Genomic DNA, 22,572 nt, shown 5'->3' with positions numbered 1-22,572 from the left:
CTCATTAATGTTTGATAGTTTCTCTATCTCCTAGCATATAATTTTAATAGGACACTTTTAATCTTAAAAGGACACTTGATTGACAATCTTATTTTTTTAAACATGCCTGAGTTAAGACTGTTCATTTGCTTGAGAGGATGTGTAGAATTGATTTTTTTAAACCCTAATGAATGTTGCTGGAAATGTAGGCCTTATGCTTACTGACATCCCAACATTATGAGCCATTTCTAGCAACTGTCATCCAAAATCATTCTTTACAACTCAAAAAATATAAATATATGACAAATACAAATAGAGTTGGTTCCAATTTCTGTTACCCAGATTTATTTCTTAATCCTATGTTTACCTAAGAGAATTGCTTATTGGTGAAGAAATGAATTTGTAAGATTGCTTAATTATTTCTACTGCAGCCAGGAGAGGACAATTTTCCAATGGGTGAGAATGGAAAATTTATATTTGACACAGTGGATCTTTGTACTACATGGGAAGTAAGTATTTTCTATAAAAAGCATGAAGGAAATTGAGAGAGGAAGAGTTTGGGTTCCAGCTTTATATGTATGTTGGGATGTGTACTCTTGGAGAAATCTGTGCCCTTTTTAAGGCCTATTTACTAAGTGGAGAGATGATTTCTATGTCTAAGTGTACAAGGAGAAATGAGGCAGACACTTTGAGAAAAATGGTAACAGTTACCTCTTTAACTCCTGGTGCAGTGTTAAACACAAGAATTATTTTTCTTGCTAACACCACTATCTTTTCCCTTCTTACCAGTCAATTCCAGTCAGCTTTATTTTATCTTGATGGCAGTGCTCCTTTTAATCATAGAGTATTGCACTTGAATTGATAGGCAGTCAAGTTGATAAGCTATTATTCACCACATTTTTTTTCTCAAGGCCATGGAGCAGTGTAAGGATGCAGGATTGGCCAAGTCCATCGGCGTGTCCAACTTCAATCGTAGGCAGCTGGAGATGATCCTAAACAAACCAGGGCTCAAATATAAGCCTGTCTGTAACCAGGTAATCACCCTCAGTCTCCTTTCCGTCTCTCCATTTCTTTCTTTCTGTACTATAACCAAGTGGCCCCACTCCTTGTCATTCCCCCCATATTTTTGTAGAGAGAGCAGAAGATGCTAAGAATAGAGAATATGGAGGAATCTTATTTGTATCTTTCTTTGGAAAGGGCAAAAATATATTGAAGGACTGTAGCATGGCACTGCGTGTAGGAATTTGAGACAGTAAGGGCCTTGAATCCAGGTGGGCTTCAAGTCATGAATCAGCTCTTAAAGGGAACAGTCACTAGTATTTGATCCATGAAGTGTGAGAGGCTGGATGGTTGAAAGTGCCTTGTAAAGAGCTCTGGATGGGGGGGGGGGGGGGGGGAAGGCCATTAAAATGGAGAAGGCTGGGCTGGGAATATGGCCTAGTGGTAAGGTGTTCGCCTCGTATACATGAAGCCCCGGGTTCGATTTCCCATCACCACATATATAGAAAATGGCCGGAAGTGGCACTGTGGCTCAAGTGGCAGAGTGCTAGCCTTGAGCAAAAGGAAGCCAGGGACGGTGCTCAGGCCCTGAGTCCAAGGCCCAGGACTGGGAAAAAAAAACAAAAAAAAATGGAGAAGGCAGCAAGCAAGGACAGAATAAAGGTAAGATGAGACAAGGTTGTTAACAGTTACTGCACCCTAACATCGGAGAATTGCCCCAAATGTGGCTTTTCTGCTGGCTATTTTGGAAATGGAATCTTGTAGGCTCCCCCATCTCAGGCTGCCTTCAAATTGCAATACTGAGGAGCTCAGCTTACCGAGCAGCTAGATTATGGGCACAAACCACCAGCACATGGCTGGGTTTCCTGGGAGCATTTAAGCTCTACCATCTCCAGTCTTAATCACTGATGCTGTTACGCCAAGTCGCAAGAAGACCACCAAGAAGGCCACCGAGACTCAGACGTTCCGAAATGCAAAAGCAAGGCAAGACTTTATTCAGGCGAGCTGCAACTCGGGCCTCATCCTACCCACCAACACAGCGGAGGTTAGGAGGGAGCCCCGAGCTGCGATTGCACAGGGCTTATAAAGGCAAAGAACAAAGTTACAGCAATCAGGTGTTCAAGCAAGCAAGATTAGGACAGGGGTACAAATCTGATTGGCTCAGGGCTCGAGGCACTCTGGGGGCGGTTAAAGTTAAGCATTCCCAGGAGGTTAGAGTTCTTGACCTGCTGGGCCCTAATAAGCTTGTTCTGGGTTTGCTCACAGGGCCTGCTTATCTCAGGTTCGCGTGGTAAAGTGGGGCCTGACTTCAAAGTCTGGCTCTTCCATGCTATCCAAGAGGATTTATTTAGGACACTAGATTTATTGGAATTTTAGCTTTTCATGAGTGATATTTGTTTCTCTATTTCAAGTTACTGTTAAATTAGAATTTAGTTCTAAATATTTACTCATATAAACATTAAGTGAATGAACTCTAGGAAATGGAAAACAAGGTGTTTCTTTTGTTGCAGTTGTTCTTGGTTGTTTTTCTTTTCTTTTCTTTTGTGTGTTCATTTATATACCTTTTGGAATGTACAGAAATGGTGGGACAAAGAGTGAAGAAACGAAATGATGATACTCATTGAACACTATGTTGAAAATGAACTATACAACTTGTGGGTGGGGACGAGAATGGAAAACTGAGAGAGCAAGGGAAGGGGTGACATTGTCCAAAAAGAAATGTACACTAAAAGTAGATAAATAAAAATTCTCCTACTAAAATATAACATTATGCTCTCTAGTCAAGAAAATACTCTTAGAGAAAAGAAGAGATTCTTTTCCCATGCTGGAACTCCCAAATTACATGTCACTGGGTGCTACGCCATGTCTGGTTATTTCCCTGTGTATAATGCTAATTTTGATCATTTGATGAATCATGTTCTAATCAGGTTTCTTCTTCATAAAAGTAAGTTTTCACACATTGCAGTTACTTGTTGTCTGTTGGCTAATCATTTTACAATAGGATTACTCTTTCATGACTGTTTTTCTGCACAGATTGAAAAAAAAATCCATCAGTATTAAGAATTCATCAATGACCTTTTTCATGAGTTCTTCCACTTGCCTTTCTCAGTAGTATAAGCAAGAAATATATTTGAAGTATTATGTTTTACATTTCTCACCTGACATTTTACTGCAGAAACTTTGCATATAAAGTCATTTGAACTGCAATTGTTTCTAGCAGTCAGGGTAGCTTTATTAACATTGTTTTTAACAATACATTTTAATAATCACCTTAAGTAAGAACAAATGTTTTTCCCTGCTCCATCTCAGACCTTAGTCCATTGTTTGGAGCCATACGTTTCTAACTACTGTGTGCATTAGGATTGCTTCTACTCTTTAACCTTGGAAGTTCAAAATTTGCTCAAATATCACTCCCCAACTGTCCAACTGGTTCCTTTTGGCCCTTCTGATTTTACCTCATTAATCTTGTACAAAATTATTTTGTTTTGCTTTACAATTCAAGATTGAAAGCTCAACCAGTTCCTTTCCTGTTTCACATACAAAATTCTTTTTGTCTCCTCACAGAGGGAGAAGATATTTAGTCTCTCACATTTTGCACACAGGGTCAATGTATCTCAGCAACGATATACTTCTTGCCTTTTCTCTTAACCTTTCACATCAGACTTTTTCATCTTGTTCCTCTACAGGTAGAATGTCATCTTTACCTGAATCAAAGCAAACTGCTGGATTTCTGCAAATCAAAGGACATCGTTCTGGTTGCCTATGGTGCTATGGGAACTCAACGATATAAATTTTGGTAATAAGGACAGGGGAATCACATCTAAGAAACTATAGTTGAAGCAATAGTTTAATTCCCCCAATACTCCATTTTCTGGAGCTCACTGTCAACTGGCTCCAGGAGCTAGGATAAACCTGCATTCTGTGAAGATTCTCAGATCCTGCTGATGTGTTTGAGAATCCCTGGAATAATACTTTCTTCTGTTTTGGAAATCTGCTAACAAACAGAATAGCCTGAAGAAATGACCCTTTCTGTCTCTCCTTCCAGGGTGGACCAGAATTCTCCCGTTCTCTTGGAAGATCCTGTTCTTGGTGACATGGCAAAGAAGTACAAGCAAAATCCAGGCCTGATTTGCCTCCGCTACCTGCTGCAACTTGGGCTTGTGGTCCTGACCACAAGTTTCAATGCGAAGCGGATCAAAGAAAATATGAAGGTGAGGAGGGAGGCCTTGAGCCTTGTTATACTGCAGATTTCTTCTTTTAATAGAAATAAAATTCTCATTGCATTGCTTGGGATTATGAGTGTCGTACTCTTTAACACAGATTGAAGTTCTTGTACATTCTATTGTTAAAGTATGAGTCTTTCCTTCCAAGCTTGTTCTTAACCACAAGTTCTCCTAACACTATTGAACAGAGATTCAAATATGTATGTATGTAGGTTCTTAAAACAGCAAAGAAGCTTCCTAATATTAATAAGTATGCTCTCTCCTATTATCAATTAACTTTACTTTTTCTCCAATGTCTTAATTACTTAGGAAAATGAGTCTTGCTGACCAGAATAATAACTCTATGAAAGTGAACTCTTACTAAAGAGTATCTTATTTATTCGAGAGTACATCTTTCATGATAACTCTTAGCATCATTTTACTAACATCTACCTAGATTAAGCTGTTAGGCATTTGCCTAGTGCCTAGTGCCTAGTGTTGGTCATGGGGCTTGAACTCTGGACCTGGGTGCTGTCCCTAAGCTCTTCAGCTTAAGGCTGGTGTTCTACTACTTTGAGCCACAGCGTCACTTCTGGTTTTCTGGTGGTTTATTGGAGATAAGAGTCTCATGGACTTTGCGGGCTGGGCTGGCTTTGGACCACAATCCTGAGATCTCAGCCTTCTAAGTAACTAGGATTATAGACGTGAGCCACTGGTGCCCAGCTTGCCTAATGCTTTTGATACAGCCTTAGGTGTCAGCGGGCTTTCACAATACTAAGTTTTCACATTGGGAAAATAATATAGGTTTCTTGAATTCAAGTAACATTTTACTACATTTCTATATATATATATATATCATAAGTTTCTCTACATCTTCTACTGTATTTATTCATAAAACACAATGCTGTTCATGATAAAGTTTTCTTTTTGTCTTGAGAATTTCCAAATGTCCAGAAGTACTTTAGGAATTATGCGATAAACCAACATTTTTTTGTGGTGATGTTTCAGCAGCTGACATTTTTTTCTCCCTTTCTTTGTCAGAAATTTACAGTATGGTTAAAGGTTTATAAACCCATTGGTTTCAATTTCCCAATAAAGATCAATCTTTAACCTGTTAATTTTTCCCCAATTGTCACAGTATTATCTTTTCCAAGCCATGTCTATGTCCTTGGAACAAGACATCATTAGTGCCTAAATAATTTTTTTGAATATTTTTATTATCTTTAATAATTTTTAAATTACATTGACGATGACATTTTTTGCATTCTAACTGTTAATTACTGGGATCATATACATGATATCTATATCTATATCTCTATATATATATATCATCTTTGGACTTCAACTATTTGGCTTTGGATTTTCTTGGAATATCTAAGGGCATGCTGCTGTCCTCTCAGAATTGTACCCACTTTGGTTCTTCTTAGGCTGCCTTTGAAATCTTGACCTTTCAATCTGTTACATGGAGGAATGGACTTCTATTGGGCTTTCACCTAGAGTCCTTATTCACCTGTGTTTGCTTAATATCACTAGTGACTTTTGATGTGTCTCAGATATTTTAAGCCTCGTCTCTGCATCATTCACTGTAGTTTTTCTGCAATTTCTAGATGGACAAATATGCTCTTGATAGATAATCAAAACTGTTCTATGTGACAGGCTTTGGAATTTCAACTGACTTCAGAGGACATGAAAATCTTAGATAGCCTGAATAGAAATTTGCGATACATTATGGCTGATGGGTAAGTAGCATTACTGGATATGTCTCATCTGTTTGTTTTCTAAACAAGAAGATAACATGGTTATTAAATATGGAGGCAAACAAAAGACAGCCAGAGTTCAGGGATATGTTATGGTCTAAGCCATCTCAGGGTTCTTTTCTTTGACTCTGGCACCTCTGCACCTGCCCATGGAATGTTTGAGAACAGCCACACTGGTGATATCATCTGTGTAGTCCTCTCATTTCTCATGAATCCGGAGGATGTTCTTTCTTGGTGTTCTAGCATAACTTATCAGGATAATTTTAGGCCAGGCCCTGGTAGCTCATGCTTAAAATTCCAGCTACTCAGCAGTTAGAGACTGGGAAAACCCGAGGTCAAGGCTAGTGTTTCTTCATTTCAACCAATATTTGAATGCTTGTTTCAATGGTTATACAAGAAACATGAAAAGGGATATACTGGAGCAGGGTTGTCCTGGAAATATGGGAGAAACGAACCCAAAGATAACTCACGATAAAGGGGCATGAGTCCCTAAGTTCAAATCCCAGTACTGTCAAAAAGAAAATCCCAAATAAACTTTACTGTGTCATATTGCAAACGTGTTCAATTTCTATCCAATCAAAGGCATCTCCCACGTATTCTGTGGTCATCATGAGAAATTCTCCTTTCTGTACAGAATTGTTTATGATAAGCTGCCAAATATATGCCTTTAGTTTTGTATATGTCCTCCCCCCCCTTTTTTTTTCTTTAAATCATTGCATGTTTGCTCAGAAACTGAACATCACAAGAGAATGGCTACGTGCCTGGCTCTGGTGGGTCACGACTCTAACCCTAGAAACTCAGGAGGTTTAGAGCTCAAAGCAACTTGGAAAGATCACTCCAAGAGACTTTTACCTCCAATGTACTAACTAAAAAGTCGAAGGGGAGCTGTGCCGCAAGCGGTAGAGTGCCAGCCACGAGAGAGAAAGCGAAGAGACAGTACCTAGGACCTGAGTTCATGAGTAGCAGCAATTCCCCCCACTTCTCTACCCCCCCTAAAAAAAAACTACCTTGAGGTAGCCAAAAGCAGAGCCGGTATTGAGTTTTTGCCATATGCAGACTTCAGTGCAGAGGATGAGGAAATTATGCCAAAAAAAAGATTAAGTATCAAGTATTCAAGAAAAGACCCCATGCATGAAGAATGAATAGGCACCAGATCTGTACTCTTGCTCCATTCATTGCAAAAGTACAGAACTTGAGAAAGGACATATATTGTAAAGAACATTAAGGTAGGAGTGTGTGTGTGTGTGTGTGTGTGTGTGTGTGTGTGTGAGAGAGAGAGAGAGAGAGAGAGATCTTGCTTTGGCAAATTTAATTCAAAGTAATAAACAAGCGTGATACTATGTGAAGAAGTTCAGAGTAATACAAAATTGCGTTTGATCAAAAATTTCCAGATATATTACTATCATTGATAAATAGATTTATTTTGTACTAATAAATATGAAGGATAAGATAGAGGTGTGATACAAAGGGACAGAGAATGGCAAGCATCCAGTTACTCTACTCCTATTTAACGTGCTTTGAAGTAATCCTTTTATATCATTTTACATTTCAAGTTGCTATTACTTCATTCAGATTACACATAGTAAGCATATTTCTCTATTTTTGAGTCTTAATCCGGTATTTTCTTTATTTGGCAATTTAGTAAATAATGAATGAATGAATGAGGGAAATCATTGCTATCCATCAGTGAAGCTTAGCTCCCAAAGATAAGGTTTGTTGAAAAGGGAAACAATTTTCCACTTTAAACTAGAATTTGTAGTTTAAAAAAAATGGTGAAGGGCTGGGAATGTGGCCTAGAGGTAAAGTGCTTGCCTCGCATACATGAAGCCCTGGGTTCGATTCCTCAGTACCACATACACAGAAAAAGCTAGAAGTGGCGCTGTGGCTCCAGTGGTAAAGTGCTAGCCTTGAGCAAAAAGAAGCCAGGGACAGTGCTCAGGACTGGGGAAGAGAAAATGGTAATGTCTTTGCTTTTTGAAGAGATAGATGTATTTGAATACTTGACTCTAGATTCTTTGTATGTTCTCAGGGAAAGAAATAATGAATTATTTATTTTAAAAAGTCATGCAGATGAGAATACCAAAGGAACATTACAACTCACCAGAAAAGAAGTGTGTTAAAATTCTACTGTAATGTTACTTTACTAGAAAGCATTTCTAATAGAGACAGAACCACTGAATGAATTATGCACTTTTGGTTCTCTTTTTAAATTTAGTTTTGTTGGTCACCCTAATTATCCGTTTGCCGATGAATACTAGCATTCAGACCTTTGCCGTGTCTTCTGCTAGAAGTCTTCGCACGTGGATCATGATGCAGGAGAATTTTCTGATGTTGATGATTGAACACCTTGCCTGCTAGCTAGCTACTGTCCCTCTGGTGAAACGAAATACCTAGCTCCGGAAGCAGAATTATCTGTCTGTTTTTCTGAAAAGAAATAAAATATCAGTTTGTCTCAACATTTATGTATGTCAGTCTCTATTGCCTGATGGTTTTATTTTTTGACTCATTAAGACCCCTGGTCTTTAATGATAAGTCAGGAATCTAGTTTGGCTAAGGGCTTGGAAATGACCAAAAACCAACAGACACTTCTGGGCTGCGGTGGGCAGCTGTCTCAGCCTGAATGGAGTAAACGCTTTGCTGGTATTTATCAATCAGAGTTTCTCCAGCCCTTCAAGGAACAAGGAAAACAACACCTGAGACCCTTCCACACGTGGGAAGTGTGACCCACATTTCCAGATTGCTGAGCAGCTCAAAGATCAGAGAGAGAGACAACGAGACCTGTGTGTGTGTGAGGATTGGCCGAAAGGCGAAAGGGAACCAGCCTGAAAAGGTCCTGGGCAAACCCTGGAAAATACTCTTTGGAGAAATATATGTGGAAGACAGAAGAACCCTTTTCAGCAGAGCGAAGGGGCGGTGTGGTGAATGAAGTGCAGATGAAACCAGGTGTGCCAAAGTCAGCCCTCCTTGGGTTGTCAGGCCCTTTGTGGCGGCTGCCAAGACAGTGTGAAGATAAGACAGACGTCTCAGCCTATGTATTGGCCTTCGTTCATTTATTAAACCAATTGTGAAGAATTTCTTTTCCTTCTGTTTTTAAGAGGTCCAATTGGGAGTCTCTCTTAGAAAGCCCACAACGGCTAGCAGACACGTGCCCCCAGAGCTTGCAACTTCAAACACACCTAACACTGTTAGGAAATGGAACCATTAGGGCAGTAGAGTCAACAAAGGGCAGAGGAACAATCTCAACAAAACCAGATCTGCTGTCATGCAGATTTGAAGAGGAGAATCAGGAGGCAGGGCGGCTTGAGGGAGACAGTCTGGACCTAAACAGGGTCATGGTCACAGGGCAGAGTCACAGGGAGCTGGAAATTTCAGTCCCATGAGTTCATGTTCCAGGTCTGTCTGGCCCAGTAACCTATTGTGCAAGTCCCTCTCCTGGCTTCTAGGAATTCAGGCACGTCTATTACCTGGGAATGGGGGAGGGGCTTCACCTCTAAGAATTTTTGGAAAGTCCCCACCAGCCACCAAAATGCCAAGCTGGTGCCAGTGAGACCAGTATCCATGTTTCATTCCCCAATGGCTTTGTGTAGGTTGAATCACATTGATGATTATTCAGTGAGAGGTCTGTATTGGGCCCTCAGGACCATGAGCTTAACCTATTTATTACAACTTTTAACCAAGTTTACAAAAGAGGCTCTCCTGTACTACAGCTGTTTCAGCAGCATAAGAAACAACATGTTTCTCCTAAGGCTGCGCAGGGTTTGGTTTCTGCCTGGGCTGATCTCAACTGCAATCTGAGGAGTCTCCAGTAGTCACCCACACAAGCAGGAGGCTTTGAACTAAATGTAACTAGCAATCGGGACTCACAAAGAAGGGTGTCATAAAAATCAAGAGCTGGGACATTTTTGTAACAAGTGCAAAAAAAGTATAAGCAAAAGAGTTAAATTCAAGAGGCTGATTTAGAAGCAAGCGGTACTTCCTAGCGATTCAGCAGTGTAGAAGTATAAACACACCAACAAAACATAAAACAGCTTCCCAGCCAAAGAAGCTAAACACATGAGAGCCAGTAACACAGCAGTCTAAATTCCCCCAGCATCCTTTGCGCTTGCAGCATCCACCATACACAATCTTCCCACCACCACCATTGCAGGCACGCATCTTGAAGGTGGCATAACAAGAGGCCAGAAGAATTCTCCAAGCTCCGTACCAACGGCATCATGGGATCCCCCAGGGGAACAATAGCTGGAACAATGAAGTATGGTTTGGCAGCACTTTCAGTGCCACCTGCGCGTTATAAATGGCTGCAGTATAATGGACAGCAGGTGGGGTAACCCCGGAAGGAATGGCTCATCCTAGCAGTCGGTGGGTTTGCAGACCCAGGGGAAACAAGAGAGTCGCACTATTCGTGGAAAGGGTGTGGGTCAGGACTTAAGACTCCAGAAACCCTCTCTGGAGACTGGTTAGATCTCTCCAGCCTTCCCTTCTAGAGGGGGGTTGCCATTACAATGAGCAAAACCTCTAACTCCGTCGCTCCCTGCCAGTCCCCCTCCCCCTCATCCAGTACAACTACAGCTGAGAAGTGGGAAACAAGTTTTTGGCTGTTATTCTCTCTTTTTTGGGGGCTGCCTTTTTGTTGATATCATACCTAGATTTTTATGTATGTTAGTTAACTTTTGGCCAGTTTTTGTACATTTTGCCCATTGTCCCTTCTTTCTAGTTGCTTTTCCCCCTCATTTCTCACTTCATGTCAGCATTCAACCATGGATTATACTTCTTTGCTTTCCCAATGGTACTCCACATCCTTCTCTTTGCAAACGGAATAGCTTTTGTGCTCTTTTTTTTTCTATCTTAATCTTTTGTCCATAATCCTTTGTTACCTAAACACCAAGTCGGTAACTAGAGTGCCATATCATTTTTTGTTTGTATTTATTTACCCTTCTTTTACTGTTTTTGCCTTTCTCAGTACATCTTTAAATAGAAAGTTTCTACCTACCACATTCCAATCTGATTACCTAATATTAACCCCCCTAATATTAACCACCACCACCAGTTCTATCTAGCCTTACAAAAACACACCTTTTGGGAGAACTATCAACATTATCCTTAAATTTTTTTTTATTGTAAAAGTGATGTGCAGAGGAGGTACAGTTATGTGAGTCAAGTGTTGAGCACCTTTCTTTTTGAACAATGTAACACTCTTCCTCATTTTCTCCCAGTTTTTTGCCTCCTGACCTCCCTTCCCCCTGAGTCGTATAGTTCATTTCCAACATAGTATCCAGTGAGTATCACTACTGAATTAGTTCACCCTTTGTCCCTCCATTTCTGTGCTTGCCCTTCCCCTCTCCAAAGCAGATAAACTTACATACAAGACAAAGGGTATGGAAATCAAAAACAGTGACAAAAGGGAAAAAGCAGAGAAAAAAAAAAGAACAAAGAACCTCTAACAGCATGATAAAAAATAAGCATCATCTTATATGATCATATATACATAGTTATTGAGCCCTTGTGATCTCCTCCTAAGAATATCCTCCCTTGGTCTCACTGTGTGAATGTTTATCCTTCTTATTTCCATCCCATTTCTACCCCTGTTGTCTGAAGTCCACCATTTGACAAAGTATCTATTTCAATTGTAATTCTTCACAAACATAAAAGTCTTGGTGATGTCAGAAAGTTATTAGAAATTATGGTCATTTGTCAATGGGTGTAAACCATATGCAATTGCCTCTACAGAAAAACTGTGTTGCTCTGAGTGATCGAGACTCAATATCTTGAGTACAATGATCAACTCCTAGATGACTGAGCCACCTCTTCATTTGAAAACAGTAATATGATCACAACTGTGACACTACTGAGTTGTACTTAAATGTCAGGAGATTTTCCTCCTCAAGAAACTACTATATCATTTAGAATCAAGGAAATGGTTTACCTAAATTGGTCTCTGTGTTTCTGGGATTCTCTTAAATGCTAGAGAGAACTGGAGCGATTCCCTGTTGTTTGGCCTCCTCAGGAGGGGTTACAGCTACGTAAGTCAGGTCCTGAGTACATTTCTTTTCCAGAAGTGTCACGCCCTCCCTCATTTTCTCCAGTCCCCCCCCCCCCCGCACCCACTGTCCCCCCCAAGTTGTAAAGTTCATTTCCAACATAGTGCCTAGTTAGGATTGACGTTCCATTGGTTCACCCTTTGTCCCAGTGTTTCTGTGCTTTCCCTTCTCCCCAAGTCAGATAAACTTATATATATATATATCTCACATACACATATGTATACACACACATATGAGAAACCAAAGGAAAATGGAGGAAATTGAGGGGGGGGGGTAGAAGGGAAGTAAAGAACTGGTGTTCAATGAATTGGTTTCTTTCTTTTTTACCCTCCCCAATATGAATAGCCTCAACTGTTTCCTATTTAAATGAACACAGTATATTCATGGTTGAAAACTCAGTATGAGAAAAGAATAGTGAAGAATATTACAATGATGTCTGCTCTTATCATGGCACCGAAGGCATTGTGATCATAGAATTGGCAATGGCAAATGACTATTTTTGAGGCAGAATAAAGGAGGAGGAGTGGGGAAGGCCTGACTGGTACAGAGCAGAGGCCAAGAGTCTGTGCTTCCTCAGTGAGCTGTGAGGACATGAGATGAGAAAGCTCTGCAATTATCAACAAAATCAACCTCGGGTCCGTGTAGGTGTGAGAAACATAACATAGGGCGTAGGGCGCAATCTTAAACCTCCATGTTGCAACTCAGAGCATGCCTCTGTACTGGAAATGCTTACCAGGAACAGATATGTTGTTATTTTGAACACTGCTCTCTAGTTCAGGGAACAAGATAGGGCCTTAGGTGGAATATGAGGACAAATAAATTTTTGCTGTGTTTTCAGACTTTTCAACAAAACCTGAAGAAACCCAGGAGAGTGCTGTTTCCAAAGTGTTAGGACAATTGCTCCATGCACTTCTGTCTTATTTGATAACTGTTTAAAAAGTAATATCAGATCATTCAGTGTTGCACTTGATTTTTCTTAGTCTTACTTCCCTGAGGAATCAGCAACTTTCCATCCCAACGTATATGTAATAAAGAAAAGTGCTTCAGTGAAATTTCACTTCTGAGAGGTTAAGGATGAAAATTAACCAAGAAAAATGAATTGTACCACCATTCTTCATGTACTTATTTGTTTGAAGATGTCCATATATATTAATTCTAAAAAAGGACTCCCTTCCTGTGTCTATAATAGGATTGTCTATGATAGCTACAAAATTCATTGTCTGGCAAATTCTGAATTTCCATATCAGATTCTGGCCAGTTCCTGAAAGAATGTTACATGGCTTCAGATTTTAGGAGCTGTTAACTTTTTTGGGGGGGGGCATGAAAGTCCTCAGAGATATGTACTTCTCTCTAATATTTACAATCATGCTTACTTCCTTTTTGTTGCATTTATAGGTAGTGGTTTCTATAATCTCGTGTTGTCTTGATACCTTTTAAAATATACAGTTTCCTTCCTAACACCAGAAGCAGGATTCAGTCACCTAGAAACAGTTGCCAGATCTCTAACCCTCTCCCAATTGCTTGGGGTGATCTAGCAGATATTTGTCATGAGCAACGGACCCCCGGGGACCACGTCTGTGGGACCATTGGAGGCAGCCTGCTTGACACGTTCACCTCTTCCCCAACACCGCGGACTCCCGGGGAAGGGGTCACGGTGGTCCCTTCAACTCTTACTTACTGTGTAATCTTGTGGAACTTTGCTGTTTAAAAAATGGATTTTAACCCAATTGAAACCTGTTGTAGAGTATCCTGGATTGCAGGAAATATGCTGGCCTTTGAGCCTGTCACTGGGTATTCTCATGGATCTTTGCTTTATTGATTTCAACCCAGTTAAAACCTGTTTGGATAAAAACCTGGACTGAAATAAATCTGCTGGCCTGAGTTGCCTCTCTGTCTCTGTCTTTCTCTCTCTCTTGTCTCATGCTTGGTTTCTTGGCAAACACCGCACCTCCCAGAACCCATTAATAATCAAACCTTTATTATAATTGTGTTTCCCAATCTTTGGATAAGGATTTTCCATTCTAAAGATCCCCCAATTATTCAAGAGTCTGATACTTGAGGATCAAAATTTGAAGTCAACCAGGGCAGAAAAGTCTAACTCTATTCACAATTAAACCAAACAAGTGGTAGCAGTCAGCCATGAATAAAAATGTTGAGTAAGAGCAAGAGGCCCTGAGTTCCAGACCTAATACACACACACACACACACACACACACACACACACCCCCCCACACACACACCCCAAATTAAAACATAACTCATTTGCTAACGTTAACTGTAGCAGAGGAGAGGGGCTTGAAAACACAAGTACAGATGGCAATCAATACTAACTTGTTTGGTAAGCTTGGCATTGGAAGATCAATAAGCAGATAAGCCACTAGCAATCTTTCCAGTGTCCATTGGGTAACTGCTTCTCCTCTTCCTGTGAAGTCCAGAATTTTCCTACTCACGGTTTGACATACACTAGACACCCACTGCTAGGTAAGACCAAAATCCTTATATAGAGAAAACAACTCTCAAAAGTCAAGAATTCTTCCTCTATTGGTGTTTGCACATTCCTACTTAGTTGGCTATAAATTGTAAATTGTCCTTTAAGTGGCAATACTGAGGGCTTGGTGGTTAGCTGTCTTTCTAATTCAATGTCACTGAAATTTTAATTTCCATATATGGAATAAATGTAAAGTTTCTTATATATATGCACAATTTTATGCACTTTAAAAATTTTAATTTGTTTTTCTTCCTGCATGTCTCCTTGTGCCCTTCCTTCTCTATTCAGTAACTTATCAGCCTCATTCAGTCACTTTCCATATTCTTCTATGGCCATAGAGTATGATTAAATATATGTTTGTATTTATAAGTAAAAATATGGAAAGTGTTTGGTTAGGTCTGAGCAAAACTGTTTTCTAACTCACTCCTTTGTCTCAAGCAGACGGAGTGCTTTCCGTTTTTCTAGATAGCAAATACTCTGTGGATTCAATGTACTACACGTATTCACTGATTTTCCCATGGGCAAGCTGTTGAGAGTGAACATACATAACATATGTGTGTATGTGTGTGTACGCGTTTGTGGTTATAAAGATTTTATTTGTATGAAAGCAGGATTCATGATCACGTGGCATATGAAATTTAGTCTTGATGGCTACTGAGGGATTGATTTTGCAGTTGATTTTCACATTTCTATCATACACATATGAATTTCTTATCCACCTTCCAGCCCACAATAGATTAGACGAGTCTTTAATTTGTGTCATTTATGTGGCTCTAGAAAGAAATCTCTGTCAGTCTAATTTGCTTTCCCTGGGCTATTAGTTAAACTAGTCAGACTTTACTGTGCTTGTTGCCATTCAGCTCTGTTCTTCTGTGAGCAGCTCTTTGGCATCTTAGACAATTTTAATTGAAAATGTGTTATTTACAGATCAATATCTAACATCTGTCTTAGGGTATATTAGCCTCCTTCATCTGGTTTATAAAACCTATTATTTTGTTTGTTGATTATGGTATAGTAAATCAATATGCTTATTAATATGTTTCTATGTTTATTAATATGATTATGTTAATAGTAATTTTTGCCAAGTAATAGTTTTAGTTTTCATACGTTCAAGTATTCTAGCTCTTTTCCATCAATTGATATTTTGGTCTCTTGGTAAGGCAGTTTCATAGCCAAGATTCTGTTTTAGAAGGTGTCTTAAGGTCTTTTGAAAGAGTGTTTATTTCTTCTTTATTATATTTTATGTCATTTATATACTGGGCTTCCTTTTTACATACAGTAGTATACAAGGAGATTTCCAGTCTTATTTTCCTTGAGGTGAATAACTATTATTTGTTCTGGCTATGTTTAATTAATAGTCCATTTTTTCTTCTAAGTTGTATTACCTCTTAAATCACATCTTAAATTCTCATATAAGTAAAAGGTAACTCCAAAGTCTGTAACCTATGCCACTGTAATTTTGTGTAATTTTTTGCAAATAGGAACTTTTTTTTTTTTTTGCCAGTCCTGGGCCTTGAATTCAGAACCTGAGCACTGTCCCTGGCTTCTTTTTTGCTCAAGGCTAGCACTCTGCCACTTGAGCCACAGCGCCACTTCTGGCTTTTCTATATATGCGGTGCTGAGGAATTGAACGCAGGGCTTCACATGTATGAGGCAAACACTCTTGCCACTAGACCATATTTCCAGCTCACAAGCACGAATATACTATTTTAAGAATATACTATTTATTTCTTCATAAATCTTGAGGTCCTATAAATCATAATTCCCTCATGTTTTCCTTTTATGTAATTTTTTTATCATTCATGCTTTTATACATTTGAGTGAATTTGTATAAAGTTTAAAAGTGTCGGAATGTAGAGTATAGTTGCATGGATATAGAGATATCTCGTGATCATATACATTTTAACAAATTATCTCCCTCTTCAAAATTTTGCATGTATTTTCACAGAGATTGAGGCTGGGGGATTATGGGTTTGAAGTCAGCCTGGGTAACCAATTCATCAGGAACAAAGAACAACTGGAAACATATATACACATAATATCGGAACCCTTTGGACCTGAAATGGACAGTATTACAGAAAGAAACAATTCAAATATGGAGATTTTAATACACAGAATTAAATAGTTATTCAGTAACTAATTGGAGGTTAACTAAGTCTTGAGCAACAGTATCAATTTATTTATTTTCACTGAGAGTTACGGAATGTCACTCTACTGGAGTTTGAACTCAGCCTGGGCACTCTCCCTCAGCGTTTTTGCTCAAGTTTTAGTGCTCTGCCACCATGAGCTACAGCTCCACTTCCGGTTTTCTGGTAGTTAATTGGAGATAAGAGTATCACATACTTTCTTGCCCAGGCTGGCTTGGAACTGCAATCCTCAGATCTCTGCCTCCTAAGTAGGTAGGATTATAGGTGTGAGCTACCACTGCCCAGCTCTTGAGCACACAAGGATCATTTCTATAGGATAGATCACAGGTTAAACCACAAAACAAATCTGAACACACTTAACAGAAATGATGTCATCCAAAAGAAACTCCTTTACCAGAAAGTAATGAAGTTAAAATTCATTAACAGAAGGAAACCTGAAGACAAGCCATATCTATGGAACTCAAATGACACTAGATTGGGTAACTAGCATATCAAAGAAGATGATGTTGAGAAATAAAATACTTTAAAATGATAAAAAAAATATAACCCTATTGGCAACCCATGAGATGCTGAAAACCAGTATTTACAGAGAAAGTTGTAACTGTAAAAATACATCAAGATGACAAAGAACTTCAAGCCAATCACCCAACACCATGTGTCCCAAGAAACTAAGAAAAAAAATAGTACATTAAAATCAAAGCAATCAAAGAAAGGAAATTCTAAATGTTAGAGGCAATATAAGTTGACCAGAATTATAAAAACAATAAATTCCATGAAACTAAAATGTGGGGGAGGGGGGGTGTCAGTGCAACCAAATTTGCAGACCTTGCATTTAAATAATTAAAAAAAAATCACAGCATAAGAAAATTACCAAAATCAAGAATAAAAGAGAGGACACTGCACCCTCCTCTTAAAAAACACTCAGATAAAGATGGCAAATTCCATAGAAAAATGCAAGAATTGACACAAGAAAAATGCACAGTGTATATCTATATCTAATAAAAATCTTGAGATATATTACCTGCTTATATATAGTGAATACATTACCTGCTTGGACCAGGAAGAAGATGATAAAGCCTACTCTGGCTTCTTCTACTCACTATTGTACTTGGGTTCTAGCTGGAGCCATTAGTGAGGGAAGGCCCTGGATGTACCTATGATTATGCTAAAGTTGAAACATACAAACTAACACCAAATTGTGGACTGGGCTTGGTTTTTAAACTTCTTTGGTGCTGAATGTTGAACCCAGGGCCTTTTTTTTTCCATTTTTTTTTATGGTAAGGTCTAAATGGCTTTGCTGAGACTCACTTCTAGTCATTGTCTTCCAAAAAAATAACCTTCTCTTTTCCTCTTATAAGATTCTATAGGTCGAGAAGAAACCGGTGTGTGTTTGGCTGGAAGAGTGAAAAGATGAGCAGACTCGTCAAGTTGAGCGACGGCTATTTAATGCCTGTCCTGGGATTGGGCACCTCGGCTTCTAATAAGGTAACCATACTTGTAACAAGTTAATAATCCTAATACCTCTGCATCTAGTAAAGTAATGGGCTGGAGAGGGAGGAGAGGCTTAGCTGGCTTCCAGCTACTAGCTGCCATGTGGTTTGGGGAATCCAGGGGGACCGCACCTTCATTTGCGAGACGCTTTTCCCCAGCTTATCGCGTACATTTACAGAGATCCAAATTTAGTGCTCTGCCACTTTTATAGAAATACAAAATTTTAGAGGGTCTTCTTAAAAATGTTGTTCTGAGGACTCTCATCCACAAAGTACATTTGCTTAAGATTTAAACCCCACAACTCTAATTGGTTGTGATTTGTTTATGCAAGGATCACAGTTGAAGTGTTGGCCCGAGAGAGGTAAATTGGGCCATTGTGGGCCAGTAGAGCAATAGACAGCTAAGAAAGGTATCAGCTTCGAAGGAGGGCCACAAAAGGAATTGGCGATGAGATATTTAGGAGTGGGGAAAAAAGTTTACTTTCTTTTAGATTTTTGTTCACTCTGAAATGTTCCTTTGAAGTGTTTTTCCAGGTTTCCAAAGGTAAATTATCAATTTATTCCACCTGATGGTAAGTTTCTTTGAAGTAATAGATTGGCAAGACATTTAGGTTTCCACCAGTTTAACAATCTCTTACAGAGCGAATTAATTGAGGAATGTAAATCTACAGGTTATGAAATCCTATATATCACACAGATAGTATAATTTCAGAGATAGTTAAACCCAGTATTGTTATTGGTTGAGACTCAAAGCATTAATTGTGAGCACTGTTTATTATTTTGGAAGCTTGAAATTGGCTATGGTGGGAAATATTTCCACCATAGAAATTGGCAAGCACCATAAACCTCAGTACGACCTCACACAATGGCTGCGACCGTCATGGGGACCCAACAGGTAGGTAGCTTCCTATTTTTTTCCACACTTGGGAAAGTACATACAATTTTCATGTGTAAATATGCATTATGTTCAGAATAGAAGGCTCACGATCTACAACTGTGTTTTCACTTCTGTGTTTCACTCACTACATCATGGACATCATTCCTCACACAAAAAAAATAGTGTTTAGCATCCTAGCAAATAATAAAAAAAAAGGAGAAAAATAAGAGATTCTGTTGCATTGCTCTGCTTACGGATGTACTCAGCTCTTGCCGAGTGTGGGAAGTCTTTTATCTGTTCATGTGCTTCTAGGTTGCCAAGAGTACGGTCAAGGAGGCCATTCAGAGAGCAATTGATGTAGGCTACCGCCATGTTGACTCCGCCTATTTATACCAAAATGAAGAGGAGGTTGGATCTGCCATCCAGAAGAAGATTGCAGATGGCACTGTGAAGAGGGAAGACATATTTTACACTTCCAAGGTGCTATGTACAGATGCACGTGCTGTACTTGCCGCTCGGTGACGCTTACTGTCAGTAGGACAGGTGGCTTTGTTTCTGATTATTTCCCTCCTTACTGGTTGGATTTGTTTTGGATTCCCTCTAGCTAAGCACCAAGGGACCTGGCTCTAGGTGTAGATTTGGGGCTCTGATTTCTATTTATGAACCCAGTTCTCTGACACTTATTACACACATGGCCTTAGACTTAAGCTCCATGCTGCAGGTTTTCAAACTATGAAATGAAGAGTACTATTTACCTCACAACATTTTCCTGAAGAGTTTATGAAAAGGTTTCTTTAAAATTCTTGGAAAGATAATACAGTTCGAATACTCGAATGCTAAAATGTTATTGCTAGAGGTCTTTTAAACACAGGAATTCACTGGGGGTAAATATACCTGTATTCACATTTTTGAAAGTTAGCTGTTTTTCATGTTCTTAACATACCTTAATCTAGCTTGAGGTAAGGTACATTCATCAGCTAGACTCTGAAACCAAACAAAACAAGAATCAATTTTTAACTTTTATATCCTCTGCCAATTTGACTTAGTAAAGTTTCCAAATGAAAAAAAAAACAAAGTTTCTGAGCTCTTTGCACTTTGCTCTTCCTATTTCAATCTGTTTTATGGTCAATAAATATTTCTCTTCCCCATGTGATGGGGATAAATACCTTAGAATTGATATAACCATGGAGTTAATGCTTATAAAAATGTTTATGTGGCCTTTCAAAAACTTCACAGGTCATTTTTTTTCTAATATTGTTTACATCCACCATTGCTGAACAATCACAAAAGCAAACAAAGCCAAAAACAAAATATAACAGAAAAAGAGTAAAGAAATCGAAATTTGAGGTCAGGAACCCAGAAAGCAGCTCAGGTCTGTGGGAGTATGCAGACTTCACTTCCCTCTGGACCATTATTTACTTAGATTGTTTCTTAAATCAAGAGACTAATATTCCCACAAATAGGTTCTTACTGGGTATAACTGTCTTTGGAAAGTCTAACCTTTAAATACAGTTTGGAAAAAAAAAACAACCAACAACTTCCTGAATGGTTGCCACATGGGAGTTCTTGTTTCACAGGTAATTTCTCAGTCTATCCTCCAAGTATGTTGTTGGATAGAACCCAGGAAAGTATTGTTCAAGCCAAGCGGATCATTCTTTCACATTCTAGAGTTTTAGGATCATGGTACTAGGACCATGCATTCATTTTCTATGTGTTGTCTCAATACAGTCTGAAAATCCTACACAGTGATGTCCCTTGAGCCTCAGTGGGTAAACTATTATAAGAGAGTTTTTCCTTCTGGATACCGTTCACTTGCTACGTTAGTAATTGTTCCTAAAGACTCTTCTTTTGAAAATTTGATTTTTACCTTTAAGTAGTTGCCATTTAACAAGGCAATATATGAATACAATGCATCTTGATCCCCGAATCCCAGACAACTTCTCTCTCCACCTCCGCAGCTGTGGAGTACCTTCTACCGTCCAGAATTGGTCCAAGCAGGGCTGGAAAGATCACTGAAGAGCCTTCAGTTGAGCTATGTAGATCTTTACCTTATTCACTTCCCAGTACCTCTGAAGGTGAGCAGGGAATTCCTTTCCATTTTCTTGGTTTGGGAGGGGTGTGTCTTTTGTTTTGACTTTGATCATCAACATAAAAATCTGCACACATGTGAAAATCTGCATATATATGAGTACATAAGGTGGATAAGGAATATACATAATAATCTTTCTCTTTCTCAAACTGTGTGCCCCCTCATTTCGTGATTCCAGCCCCCCCCCCACAGGAATTCCTGGCTCTCAGTGTCTTTGATCCTGTGAATGTACCGCCTGTATTGACATGCTCCCACGCTTCTGAATCTCACCCCACACGCCCATGTTCATTTACGTGTGGAGAATGTCCTGTGTGCTGTTCAGTTAAAGGACAGGAAATTTAATAAGCTCAGTATTTGACACGGTGACAATTCACCAATAAGGGGAAGGACAAGATTCTTCCTCAGTGGTCCATAGTTGAGGATGTTACCTTACATTTTATCTAGGACAGGTGTGTGGGTATCTTGGGCTAAGCTTGACACATCAGTATCCATCTTCTTTTTTGGTTGTTGTTGTTCTGTTCACATGCAAGAAAGTATATTGTAGAACTACTTGCGAAGAGTTTTTGATTCTCTATCACTTCCTCCAAAGGTTCTTTCTATTCATTTGTTTTGATTCATCCAAACCTCTCTAGAAGTCTGCTTCTTTGCCTTTAAATTAACTTTGTAAATCCTTTCAAAACAAAGAACAGATTATTCCCTGGTCTCAGTGTGTATCTGGTATGTCAGTCTGGACGAGCTTGGCTGAGCCAGGCGCTGCCCAGAGCTTCCTTCCCTTTCTCTGGTCCAGCCTGGAGAGGAGATTTTCCCCAAGGATTCGCAGGGGAAACTCATTTTTGATGCTGTGAATCTCTGCAGCACATGGGAGGTGAGTGCATGGAAGAGAAACTCCATCTCTGACTTGAGCAGAGAGCAGAGGGACAAGAGATTCGGGGAAGGGGGGATTCAGCCCAGTTCTTCCCCTTCTGCTAGGGCAAGTGTCTGAGTATCCTTCAGTTTTCACCTGTCATTGACTTCCTCATTCAGCACGTCCAGCAAGCAGTGTGCTTAGCACTCAGGAAATGTCAGTGAACAGAACAAAGGTTTCTGACTCTCTGGATTCTTAAGTAGTATGCAAGGCCAAGCTTTGTAAGGGACTGAGAATAATAGGGCAGGCTCGGGCACAGGTACGCAATAAAAACAACAACAACAACAGGAATGAGAGGGTAGAACTCTTTAAAAACATGACATTTGGAGAAAGAATGCCCATAGATGAGGGAACTGATTGTGAGGGTTTCTAGAACTGGACGGCAGAATACTTCCCACAAGCCTCTTCTCTGCAGGCCATGGAGAAGTGTAAGGAGGCTGGGCTGGCCAAGTCCATTGGGGTGTCCAACTTCAACCGCCGGCAGCTGGAGATGATCCTGAACATGCCGGGACTCAAGTACAAGCCGGTCTGTAACCAGGTGAGCCCCACCATTCTGTCCCATCAGCCTCTTCTTCCCTTTCAGCTTCCTCTTTCCTTAACT

At 39.5% G+C, this 22,572-nt stretch overlaps 1 protein-coding gene across 6 annotated transcripts in view; it reads left to right on the top strand.

The window, feature by feature from the left end:
* Positions 1-22,572, top strand: part of LOC125366783 (aldo-keto reductase family 1 member C4-like) — a 133,992-nt gene that overhangs the window by 108,270 nt on the left and 3,150 nt on the right. The window contains exons 4-9 of one of the 6 annotated variants that reach the window (XM_048367500.1): positions 411-488; positions 891-1,013; positions 3,666-3,775; positions 4,025-4,186; positions 5,834-5,920; positions 8,154-8,396. In XM_048367500.1, coding sequence (XP_048223457.1) covers positions 411-488; positions 891-1,013; positions 3,666-3,775; positions 4,025-4,186; positions 5,834-5,920; positions 8,154-8,196 — 603 coding nt within the window. In that variant the 3' untranslated portion in view covers positions 8,197-8,396. Of the gene's footprint in view, positions 1-410; positions 489-890; positions 1,014-3,665; positions 3,776-4,024; positions 4,187-5,833; positions 5,921-8,153; positions 8,397-17,976; positions 18,097-19,290; positions 19,459-20,936; positions 21,054-21,854; positions 21,933-22,386; positions 22,510-22,572 lie in introns of those variants that run through there. The other 5 variants (XM_048367496.1, XM_048367507.1, XM_048367502.1 and 2 more) reach the window with 5 other exon arrangements.

Source organism: Perognathus longimembris, chromosome 18, assembly GCF_023159225.1.
Source record: "Perognathus longimembris pacificus isolate PPM17 chromosome 18, ASM2315922v1, whole genome shotgun sequence".
In the NCBI taxonomy this organism is placed as follows: domain Eukaryota; kingdom Metazoa; phylum Chordata; class Mammalia; order Rodentia; family Heteromyidae; genus Perognathus; species Perognathus longimembris.
Note: the sequence above shows the minus strand (reverse complement) of the source record. Positions and strands in the feature narration are given on the sequence as shown.